Here is a 12156-nt window from a genome sequence, read left to right as displayed (position 1 = left end):
CAATCTCAGGATTTAGACCCCCCCCCCATTTATTATTGTTGGTTTGTGGACTTCCCCAAGTGTGCTGTTAGCATTATCCGATTACGTCAAAGGCTCCTGTGATTCCAAATTACTGCCACAGGATGAAATTGTGTTGCATCTCTGTATGATCTTCAGATCTGGCACTGCATCATTCCAATCGGCCTCTATGTCAAGTGCCACTGGTTTGGTCAATCACTTTGAGGAGAGATGCAGCAGGATAGCCTCTGTTCAGTGGAGACCACGTCCAGGGTTTCTGCATGAGCCACTGTTGTGGGTTTGCTGCTTTCCAAGAATCTAAGAAGCTTATACCATTGGTTGATCTAGCTCCGTTTATTTGCATTTACAGGCAGGAAGTCTCTAGGGTTTCAGATTGGTTTCTTTCTTAGCCCTAACTTGGAGGTACCTGGAACCTTCTGTATGCAAGCAGGCATCCCATCACTGAGCTTTACAGCTTTCTCCCACGAATCACCATGTACCCCCTGATCAGTGACTCATCTGGAAACTGCAGATTGGTTTCACTCAAGGTGGGTAATTCTGACTTCTACACCCTCTGAAATTACCCAGCTGTGTAAGAATGAAGCATACTTCCAATTTTTAATTCAGGAAAAAAATCATATATTCTGTCAAACATTTGTACAGTACTTCAGTAAAACAGGGAACATTGTGTTTAAATAGTGCGTGAGAATCTCTGGCAATGTGATCCGTTTTAGGTCTGATGCTCTACTTATGCCTCTGGCAGTCTACTACACACATAAGATGACTATTGTGTCAACTCCTGCTATATGCAGTGATATATGCTCACCATAAACACCTCCCTTGTTCTCTTTTAACGGCAATGGTGTCCACCTGAGAGAAGTCAGAACTGAGCTCCTGCTGAAAAAAAATCCCTGGCTATATATGTATATATTCTTCAGAAGTCGAAATGGCGATATAATGTTCAAAGAAGTTAAAAAATGCATAATGATGGACCATCGAAGAAGTTAAAAGTGGGTAGTAATGCATGCCGATAACAAAAAAGAGTTTAAAAAATACTGTGTCGGACCATGGAGTACTGCCATTTTAAAAACTGCCTTTAGATTTGGCTTGACTGCTAACGACTGATACTAATTCATCGTCAGGGAAGACCAGTTCAGAATGCAGGTCACACCTACCTGCCAGGGTGGAGGCTGAGACCCGTATTCTATCTGAGAGATTGAGAGCATCTTGTGTGTCAAGAGAAAGAAAAACCTTGTAGTTTTGAATTTCGGAAGAGGAGAAAGGAGCCTTTGAACTTGCTGGAAAAGGTTGATGAGACTTTCCGGCTGCCCCCATTTTGCTTATAGGAGGATAACTGGGATGCTAAACTGATCTTGAATGAATAGCAACAGCAGTTTTTCCACTCAGCACACCTTTCTCACAACGGTACAACCTGTACTCTTGGAAATAAAAAAAGGTTTGTTACAAAGGGCACCATAAATGCACCTAACTCTTTTCACAAGAGGACTGAACTTTAAAATGCATCCTTTGTTGTTACCTGCCATTCTGCTTCCTGCTGATCTCTCCTTCGGCTGCCTGTATATTTAGAATTTCACTGTACTGTTGGATTGTTTAGTTTTCCCCTTGCTGCTTGTTTCCTACACTGGTATGGTTAGCTAACTTGCATGAATATGAGAAAATGCTATTGGGTGTAGTCCTGTAAATCTTACGAGGTATGCCTAAATCCCATTCACATCCATGTGTGTTTTAAGTCCCGGTGGTTTCAATGGGACTTAGGTGTGTCTTAAGTTTTCTCTGAATTGCACTACTCTTTGTTCTCTTTAAATATAGGGTGAATAGGGAAAGAAAACGGCTTCAAACATAACATACAGGTGCAATGAAGGAAATACCGTACTTCCATGAAAAATGGGGTATGGTGCCCTTTTAAAAAGCGTTCATAAAAGGAACACCTGTTGGTTTTTAGGATAATTACATAGAACTCCTTCTAAACTGAAATATTTATACCAACAATAATTGAGCTAGATTTAAAAATATCAGAGAGCTTTTTGTCTCTAAAATACATTCTTTTTTCACGTTCAATTCCTGAGTTTAAAAAATATGTATACAGTAAGCCTGCAACTTACATGGGGGTTACATTCCAGGGATTGCGCCTAAAGCCAAAGTCACATATACTCAAAATACATTGGGTTCAATGGTGGATGGGATTGCCAATATCTTTTTTCCTGGATGCCCGTCCCCTTTCTGCCCCCCCTTTTTGTTTTCAATTATTTTGCCAAGCACGTAAATCTGAATGCACACAAGTTAAGGGTGCATAAGTTGCAGACTTACTGTATAGACTGAATTAGAGTGAATAAGGTAAAGGTAAAGGTACCCCTGCCCGTACGGGCCAGTCTTGACAGACTCTAGAGGTTGTGCGCTCATCTCACTCAAGAGGCCGGGAGCCAGCGCTGTCCGCAGACACTTCTGGGTCACGTGGCCAGCGTGACATCGCTGCTCTGGCGAGCCAGCGCAGCACACGGAAACGCCGTTTACCTTCCCGCTAGTAAGCAGTCCCTATTTATCTTTGCACTCGGGGGTGCTTTCGAACTGCTAGGTTGGCAGGCGCTGGGACCGAGCAGCGGGAGCGCACCCCGCCGCGGGGATTCGAACCGCCGACCTTTCGATCGGCAAGCCCTAGGCGCTGAGGCTTTTACCCACAGCGCCACCCGCATCCCAATTAGAGTGAATATGTTAGTTTAAAACAGTCGCTGATAATGTTATTATCACAGTCTCTGTACTTTATACATTTCATTTTTCTCTGGCCTCATTTCATAACACTTCATGCATCTGATGAAGTGGACTCTAGTCTGTAGAGGCGTATGTGGAAATAAATTTGTTGGTCTTTAAGGTGCCACAAGGCTAGTTTAATTTTCAAACTTGCTATCACTTGTTTACCTTGAATATAAGTGGTTTTGGTTTCTGTTGAAGGATGGGGAAAGGTTTAGGGTTTGTGTGTGTGTGTGTCCTAGAATATGGTCTACAAGCTGTATTCAGGGGCTAAAGCAGTCAAGAGTTGTTTCTGAGAGGGAATGAAGCAGGTGGAAGAAGTGATGCAACACAGAAACGTTTGATGCATCTTTTCGCATAGAGTTACAGGTTAATAAGCTCTGGGTTGTTCTGCTTTGCATTCGATCCTCGGGGAGTTGGTGAGATGAGGGAATGTGTTTACCACATAGTGGTTATTGTTAAAGTTAGTGGACTGTGCTGCCTGGGGAGATTTCAGTGGGCTCGGATCTTACTACCTGTGTTTCCACTTCCTAGATTGTGAGTGTCTGTCTGTCTATAGTATTGGGGTACAGACGCTTGTTAGGCTTTAGGAAAAAAACCCACACACGCTGGGGACAGTGTGCTCTCTAAGTTCCATTTCAGACTGTTGCTCTGTGCTGTTGCACACTTGATTTCTTACTCCTTTCCTGTTGCAACCTATTGCTAGGATGACTAAGGAGGAGGTTCACTACTAGAGCTGCATACATTTCTTCCTTCTGCCAGAGCATTCCATGTGACTGTGGGGTCAAACTTTCTGCAGAGGGGGGCAAGCAAAGTTGTGGCAATCAAGATGCTGAGGTGAGGTGAGAAATGGATTCATGGCAGAATATTGATGAACTGCAACGCTTCAGATATTCTGATATTCCATGCTACGCTAACGCATGTCTTTCCACCAAGCCCCAAATACCCTGCAAGTAGAACATAGTAATTTGCTACTTTTCCTGTAAAATCGTGGAAGTAGTTGTTCAGTGTTTGTGAGGCAGAAATCTCAGAGTAATAGTGTATTCTCTGTTCTTTCTTCCTTGATTATCTTATTTTAAGATCTAATTAATGTAACCATTAACACCTTTAAAATCTTTTTAAAAATGAAAAAATGTTCAAGGTCATGATATATAATACCTACATTGCCATGCAAGGGAGACTTCAGTGCCTTCTGGTGTAGAGTTATCCCTAGCTTGTAACTTTGTAGTGTACGGAAACATGGGAAAAGAAAATAATTTGAAATATTGACGTAAGTGCTCTCTAAATACAATGACTTAGATCCAGACCAGCTGTTATGCAAACAGAAAGGTTCGTTCCTTTCTCAGAAGCAATTTGGATGTAGTGAAGACTCCTGCAATAGGCAGTAGGCGGTGGGGAGGATAATTTCCACTGATTTTCCCTTCATTCTACAGCCTTCACTGGTGCCAACTCCGGGGGGCGTGCGTGGTTACTTCGGCACCCACAATAATATATTTGTGGGGGCCACCGCCCCAAGTCAATGGACAAAAGGGAATCTATTCCCCACTGTCCCCATTTCTTCATATGAGGGAGGAGGAGCCGCCATGTCTACCTCTGCCAGCTCCTCCTCTTCCTCCTCCTCCTGGTCCTTACATTGTGGGCACCCACATTCGTTGGCATGAGATGGCATCTATGACAGCCTCCGTTGCCACCTCCTGCAGTTTTCCAGAGTTCTCCCCTATCTCTGGAGTCAATTTCTAAGGTCTGCAAGGGAAGAATAGGTGAAAACACAAGTGTCCAGTTTGTGGAGTTCTGCTCCATGCAACTCTGTGTCCAACCCATTCTTTGTGGGAAATCCCTACTGAGGGGAGGTTTTGTAGAAGGTAGGGGACTTATTTTAGAGTAAACATTGTGTAGGATTGCATTATGAAAGTGTGGGGTAGAGGGGACCAAGAGATGGTTGGAGGAAACCAGATACCACAGCATTGCTGCGGCCAAACGGGATGGAATTTGTCAACAATCTGAGCTTTAAAGAACAACTTGGGCAAGTGAGCTGAGAAGGTCCTGGTTGGATCTTACCTCTACTCCTCCCCTGCTCCTTAGTAAAACCTGCCCTGCCTGTGCAAATTAGATCAATTTAGTCACTGTCAAGATGTTGAGCTAGGTGGAACATTATTCTGACTCTCATTGCAATTATTTGTTCCAAGAGATGTTTACCAAATCATAAGACGTCCATTCTGTATCTTTGGTTCTCCTTTGTTTCTGTTATTTATAACAGTGTCCTTTATAAGCCCCTGTGGAGCTGCTAGTAAGACAGACATAGGTTTCTGATATGCAGGAACTCCTGAGTCAGGCTTGACTGTGCCCCTCTAGGAAGCAAAGCTCTCTTGCAGGGCCAAACTGACTTAAGGTGCTCACATGTAGGCTTTGAAATGCACAGGGCTTGTTTCTTCACAGTGCACTTCTGTTTATAGCCAATAGCAGTTGTACACACCTTCACGCAATGACATCATCTAAAGCAGCAGCTGCTATCTGTGTTGTCTGTGTGGGAATGTTGAGCCAGGAGAACGGGAGATGGCAAAAGAGGACCAAAGAGGAAGATGGCTGCATGGCTAGCCCTTTTATAGGGTCTACTAGGGTCATACCCTACCTGGTCACACACGGGGAGGAGGCTCCAGAGCAGGTACAATAGGAAGTCCCCCCTGTCTGGAGCAACGTTCCCCTGTGTGTCCACTCTAGGCAACAGGAAATGTTTGTATTTGACTGCTTCAGTGATGATACATCCCACAGTCTGCACACACAGGTGGGCATGCTTTCAAACTAGTACGCAGCTGTGCTCTCTATTCGCCTCCCCTCAATTGGTGTTTCCACACTCTTTCAAAAGAGTGTAGTTGTAAACTTGTGTGTCAACATACTGTAAACAGAGGACCTATATTTCGGTATACAGAAGCAGCTAAGTTACCGCACCGCTTCCTCTTTTGCCTCTTTCATTCATAGGCAAGTTAAGCCTGGTTAGGGGAGTGGAACACCCTTTCAACATGAGTTGGTCTGCCCCAATAGGTGGCAGTGACCTGACAGTGTGTTGTTATCTGTGTACACATGTGCTTGAGAAGCACATTCCTGGCACACAACAGATTATAACCGTTCCAGCAGAATGCCCTTTCGACTGACAAATAGTGTGTGACAGCGATGGGAGTGGCATTGTGTGCACAGCAACCTGAAAATGTGCCTGCATCCAGCACTTGAATGCACATGATCACGCAGTGTGTACACACCCATAGATTGTAAGCCTGTGGGCAGGGACTGTTAAAAAAAACCCAACTACGTAAGCTGCTCTGGGATCCTTTTTTGACCATGGAAACAGAAACAAAGGTGGAAGACTAATTGGTGCTCTCCGCTTGCCCCTCAGAAAAGTTGGTGGGATCTTTCCAGGTATGTTTAGGAGATACTTCTGATATGGTAATGCACATCTTCTTGAGCATTTGTAAGAATTAATTTTGAGGACCAACCCAATGGTTAATGCTAACTAGGGTTTCCATCTTAACCCATCTTTCAAATAAGAATTTGAACTGGGTTTGCAAACCAAGGCTATGAGGAAACCTAACTACCAATTGCCTTGGTTAATAGTGATAGAGATGTAAACCTTCATTGGAATTTAGGGCTATGGATGAAGGGAGGAGTGGCAATTAATGCACAAGGGGGAAGGGGCTGGGGGAAGGTGAACTTGAAGATCCAGAGCCCACTCTTGATAAACTTAACCCTGGTTAAGAGAATGAGGAGTTAGTATTAACTCTGCACTGTTCTTTGTTACAGGCCTTGAAAGCCAGGTCAATTGCACAATTGCTGTTACTCACCTTGAGTCTTTTATAACAGAGAATAAATCTAAGCAAACAATTCATTTCTGCAGAAGTAATACAGAAGGGAGTATTCTGTTTGTGATCTTTACTCATCAAGGAGGGGTGGACATACCTAAATGCATAGGATCTAATTTGTTTTCATAACTTAGCAAGTGCTGACCTTTCACTGTATTTATTTATGTCAAGCCTGTTTGTGCTCTAGCCTGGGGAACATATTGACCATTTGCTGAATCAGAAAGCTAAATATGAAATGTACCTTTTTAAAAATGGGTTCAAGCAGAACCAAAATAAGTATTCTTCCAAAGTCTTGTTTTAAACATACCCTTTTAAGATTATCAAATGCATAATCCATTAAAACTTGAAAGGGGAATAGTATGAGAACCTTTCACGCAGAGAATAATTTTTTCCTATATTAAAGTGTGAACAGTCAATTTAATCATGCTTCCTAAAAGTTACCCTAAGTGAGCAGGTCTTGCAGTGTTTCAGGGTGACTTAAGTGGGGCAAATTGCAGTAGTTTAACCTCATATGAAAAGATGGTATTTTCTAATCTTTTCATATGTAAAGAGAGGAAGCCTTTTCACCAGGTGGAGCTTGTGGAAAGTGTCACTGACCATTGCATCTCAGCTTCCTGCTTCTACACCAGTTTGCACTATTAGGTTCCATGAACATCGCTACAGACTCGCAACCAAGGAGAAGAAACCATAGAAACAGCAGTAGAGTTATCTGCAGGCAGAAGGTCCCAGATTTAATCCCTTACCTGGAATAGACACATCCAGGTAAGGCTCGAAATGTACCCTGTCTAAAACCCTGAAGAGCCACTGTGGGTTGGAGTGAGAAATACTGAATTAGATGAGCTCAGGGTCTGAAAGGAGCTTTCTAAAGTGATAGTGCTTACTTGTGGAGCAACAGGAAGCTGAACCCTGTTCATGATTAAAGTTGTAGTCTTGGAAGGCGTTTATTTTAATCTTGTTAAAGTTCATCTCCGTTTGTTTGCTTGCTTGCTTGCTTCTAACATTTTACCATCAAACATACACAGTGATTGCAAGACCTTGTTTGTTCTGAAATCCTGTTGGGTTGGAAGGCAAACAGGATGGACCGTGAGGTGAAGCCAACTTGAAGGTCCCAGGAAGGTGATGAGCTGTCATGCTCCAGGTGGTGTCCTCAGGGACCAGGGTCTCAGTCCTAGAAGATAAAAAGCATTCTGGCAAAACATTTACCCAAGAGAACAGGGTTTAAGATGCAGTATAGTCTCAACAAGCCAAGGTCAAACACATGGAATCAGTCTCTGTCCAAAACATGACCCAGAGGCTAAGTCAGGTGATGGTCCAAATTCAGTAGCACAAGCAAAGTACAACACAACAAGGAGGAGGAGCAGAAACCTGTGTTGCCTCCGGCAACTGAAAGGCTGGCTTAAGTGGAGCCTCCTAGACAACACCCAAATTCCACCTGCAGGTAGCAGAGGAATTCCAGGGAGTGCTTACTCATGAGTGGACACCTTACTCACAAGCTGCAAAATGACTCTGGATCTGTAGATGCATGCTATGTTATTGTTCTTCAGCCTGGACCCATGCCTTTTGACACCTATGTTCTCAAGGACTGAAGGGTGGCTGCACTACATCATCTGATGGCTTGAAGGGGTCTTCAGGAGAGCTCCCGCCAAGGTGATCCTAAGCCTTGGTTCCATGAAAACCTGCTTGGTCCTCAAGGTCATTGATCAACAGAGCATCTGGTTCATACACCAAGGACTCAGCATCTGACACCTGGTCAGAGCTAGGCATGGCACAAACAGATGTCCGTCATTACCCAGCTTGTCAGGGACAAGCAGAACTACTCAAGCATGGTTCTGCAAACTGCTACAGGATCTTGTGCTCAATCACCGTTGATTTCACAGTCAACAGTATCAAAGGATTAATAATTAAATCTTAAGAAGGGCTTTTCATCAATCAGGTGAAGTTGCCTATGTGGGTCTAACTTCTAGGTTAAAATCTTCAAGGTGTGATGCTGTCAGTGCCACCCAAACTAATTATCATCTTCACAGTATGATTGTTTGTAATTGTTTCCCTGACCGTCAGGATAGGAATGATGGAATCTTCAACTCAACAACAACTGGAGAACCAAAACTTTCACACCCCACCTTAGATCCAATATCAAACAAGTCTAGATCGTATTCTGATGAGAATATATATTTTTCCCTTTTTCATTTAGTGACTGCTTTACCAGTACCACAAGGGTCATGGATATCAAATTCCCAGAGGCTGAAGGATCTGGCGAGGAAGGTTCAGGTAAAAGGCCTATTTTCATGTTATGTTTGAGAGAACCTCCTTTTTTATTACAGAAATGATTTAAGTTTTTCTCTTTGGCTTTTGTTCTCTAGAGCTGTCATCTAGTTTAATCAGCGAATATTTGTTGAAAGTTTGCATGATTAATCAATTCATTGGTCAAATCTGTATATTTGCATATTAATAAAACAAACATTCTAAATCAGGAGTGAGGAACCTCTGGCCTGCATGTGAAATTAGGTCTGGCAGGGGTCCTAAATGGAAATAGTAAAATAGCCCTCTTTGTGAGCTCCTGCAAAAGCTTTTAGAATTTGCTTCATATGGCGAAAGGCCCATTTGTATCCGAAGGCGGATGGCCTGAAAACATTTTCTTGATTAAGCTTCCTTTCTGCGGCATTTAGCTTAGCATTACACTTCAGTATTATTGCTTGATGCTTGTTTTAACGTGGAAAGTGCCACTTGGTAATATAATTACCATTCAGAATATCAGCATGCAGGTTTTCCACCTCAGCAAGCTATTTCTGTGTTTTTAAATTACTCACGTCATTTGGTAACAAGGCCGCCCTGCTCTTCAGTGATTAGTGAAGAGAGACATTGAGTTTCCGGACTGTAATTTAATTCTGTTCCCTGCATCTACCATTTAACACTGAGTTTATACTTCACAGTCTTATTACATTAAATGTTAATAGGATATTGGCAGCAACTAGAGAGTAGTCTTTCTTGCAAGTCTCTCCCCCCCCCCTTTAATGTACCTTATATCCTCACAATTCGTTTACACCAGTACAGTAATAGTATTACGTTGGGATCAGTGTGGATACAAATATCTGTTCATTCAATAAAACATTGGTGGAAAAAGACAACTGAAGCTGAGGCGGTGGGGGGCGGGCAGGAGGAGATTGCCTTCTTGATGACATGTGTGGATGAATAAATAATAACAGCACTGCCTAAAAATAATTACGACTCCCTTAATATTTATTCCCTCCCAGGAAAGAAGAAGTCTAAGTTTAAATCTATCAAAAAGTTCTTCGGGAAAAGAAAACGGAAAGAGACGTTATCACCTTCAGGAAGTGGTAGTCTGAAACAATGCCAGTCTGCAAGTGACGTCACAGCGTCACAGTCTATGCATATAGATTACGATTCTGAAGATGAGCTTGAGTAAGTCTCTATAAACTTGTCTTTAGCATGTTCACAAAACAACGAATTTCCTTTTGGAAAAACCAGGTAACTTTTCATAGATTAACCCCTGCAAGAGACCCTTTGTTGCATACTTCCTCTGAGAATACTGGGGATGCTGCAAATAAATTTCAGAAGGGGGGAAGGCTGCAATCGCATGCCACTGGAAGTCTTTTCTGCTTATTGCATGCTTAGCTCCTCCCTGCTTCAGGTAAACCAGGATGCTAAGCCAATGTTTGCTTTTGGCTTATGAATAATATTTTATTTCTAACCCCATCCTCCAGGTGAGTAGGGGAGAGCGAAGTGGGTATAATTGGCTCATACTTGATGATTTATGGCTTACTGTAAAATAAGAGTGTCACAGTGACATAGCTGAACTGGAGAGCTCTCTTAATGGCTATGGACAAATTACTATATCTCTGTCTAACATATCTTATGGTGCCATTGGAAAGAAAAAATGATGTATATTTTTGATGCCATTACTTAGAGATTGTATCAAAATCTTTACTAATAGCTATATTATTTAAATCAGTCTCTCTCCCCCCCCCCCTCGCCAAAGAAAGCTTTCGTTTTCTACCTGTAAAAATGTTAGGCTGGAACTTTTCTCCTTGGCATTTAGATTGCTCTGTGAAAGGAGTTTTTATTATGCATTCAGTCACATGGTCCTCTATGTGAGATGCCAAGTAGAGCCACCCAGACACAGGTTTTATCTCCTCTGTAAGTTCTAAACCTCAGAGTTCCAGTGTACAAGAGGAAGGAAGAGGGAGCTATCAGGAGAAGGTTATAAACTACTCTCTGACTAACCAGGGAAGGAATCTTGGGACTGTGCTATCTAGCAGTCTTAAAATGTGTTTAATGGTTCTTAAAACATATTGAAAACATTATTTTTAACAATCGTATTGCGCTACCACTTTGGTGTTTGGTGCCCTGGGCTGCTTTGATAGGAAGGGCAGGATTGAAAATCAGTCAAATAAATTGATAAAATTTCAATGAAGAGAGGGACTCAGTATTTGGCAGCTATGAAAAAAAAGTCAAATTTCTTGTTGGGGATCTTGTTATTATCATAAATCCCTGATATATAGCTGTAATGTGGTTGCGCCCAGAATACCGTGTACAATTCTGGTCACTGCATCTTAAAAAGGATATTGTGAAGCTGGAAAAGTTGCAGAAAGTGGTGACCAAAAGATTCAAGCGGCTAGAGCGTCTGTCCTACGAGAAAAGGTTATAGTGTCTGAGGGCAGGGCTTAGCTTAGAAAAGGGTGGGCTAAAGTTGGGAACGTGATATGAGGTATGTAAGATTATGCATTATTTGGAGAAAGTGCGTAGGGATAACCTCTTTAATAATAATACTAGGAGGTTGGGATGTAGGTTCAGGTGACAGATTCAGGACAGACAAAAAGAGGTACTGCTTTGCGCTGGCCATAGGTGAACTTCCATAAGATGTAGCAATGGCCACCAACCTGGGTGGTTTTAAAAGAGGAATTGATTATTGTTGGCTTCTAGTCACGATGATTGAATTATGTTTGCATCAAAGGTTGAATGCCTCCGAATACTAGTTGCTGGGGAATTATGAACAGGAAGAGTGCTTTTAATGACTGTATGCTGCTTGTGAGTTCCCTATAGGCATCTGGTTGGGCAGTTTGGGAACAGAAGGCCGGGCTAGATAGGCATTGGTCTTGATCCAGCAGGGCTTTCCTTATTTGCCTATGGGAGGGCTACAGAAATGTCTGTTTTCAAGTAAGATTGAAGGCCCAAATCATATGACCTAATAATAATAAAGAGAACAAGAGTGCAGATGAGCGGAATCTTTTGCCTGCTCCACTGAGCTGCCAGAGCACTTGCATATGAAATTAGGGATCATAGTATTAAGGTTGGAGGGTATGATTCCCATGCATGTTGAGCCCCTAGCACAGCTGTTTAGGAATTGTGCACTGTGAATAAAATACCTGCAGTGCTTTCCGGTGCTAATGAAGATTGCGTTACACAAGGCTCCCACTAGGGGTTGCCAAACCACAGCATCAAAAAGCCCTTGGTACTCTGAATGAATGGCTTTGTTTACTGTTGGCTTGTAGGAAACCTGTGAATATCCCAAAGCAGCAGCATT

General features: G+C 42.6%; 1 protein-coding gene across 4 annotated transcripts in view; it reads left to right on the top strand.

Moving 5' to 3' along the window:
- Nucleotides 1-12156, top strand: part of CRACDL (CRACD like) — a 54202-nt gene that overhangs the window by 13295 nt on the left and 28751 nt on the right. For 2 of the 4 annotated variants that reach the window (XM_077927587.1, XM_077927586.1), the window contains exons 2-4: nt 368-545; nt 8806-8882; nt 9866-10034. In XM_077927587.1, coding sequence (XP_077783713.1) covers nt 8834-8882; nt 9866-10034 — 218 coding nt within the window. In that variant the 5' untranslated portion in view covers nt 368-545; nt 8806-8833. The remainder of the gene's footprint in view (nt 1-367; nt 546-8805; nt 8883-9865; nt 10035-12156) is intronic. The other 2 variants (XM_028727862.2, XM_028727863.2) reach the window with 1 other exon arrangement.

This window comes from Podarcis muralis, chromosome 4 (assembly GCF_964188315.1).
Source record: "Podarcis muralis chromosome 4, rPodMur119.hap1.1, whole genome shotgun sequence".
Classification (NCBI taxonomy): domain Eukaryota; kingdom Metazoa; phylum Chordata; class Lepidosauria; order Squamata; family Lacertidae; genus Podarcis; species Podarcis muralis.
This window is presented reverse-complemented; position numbering and strand designations above follow the sequence as displayed.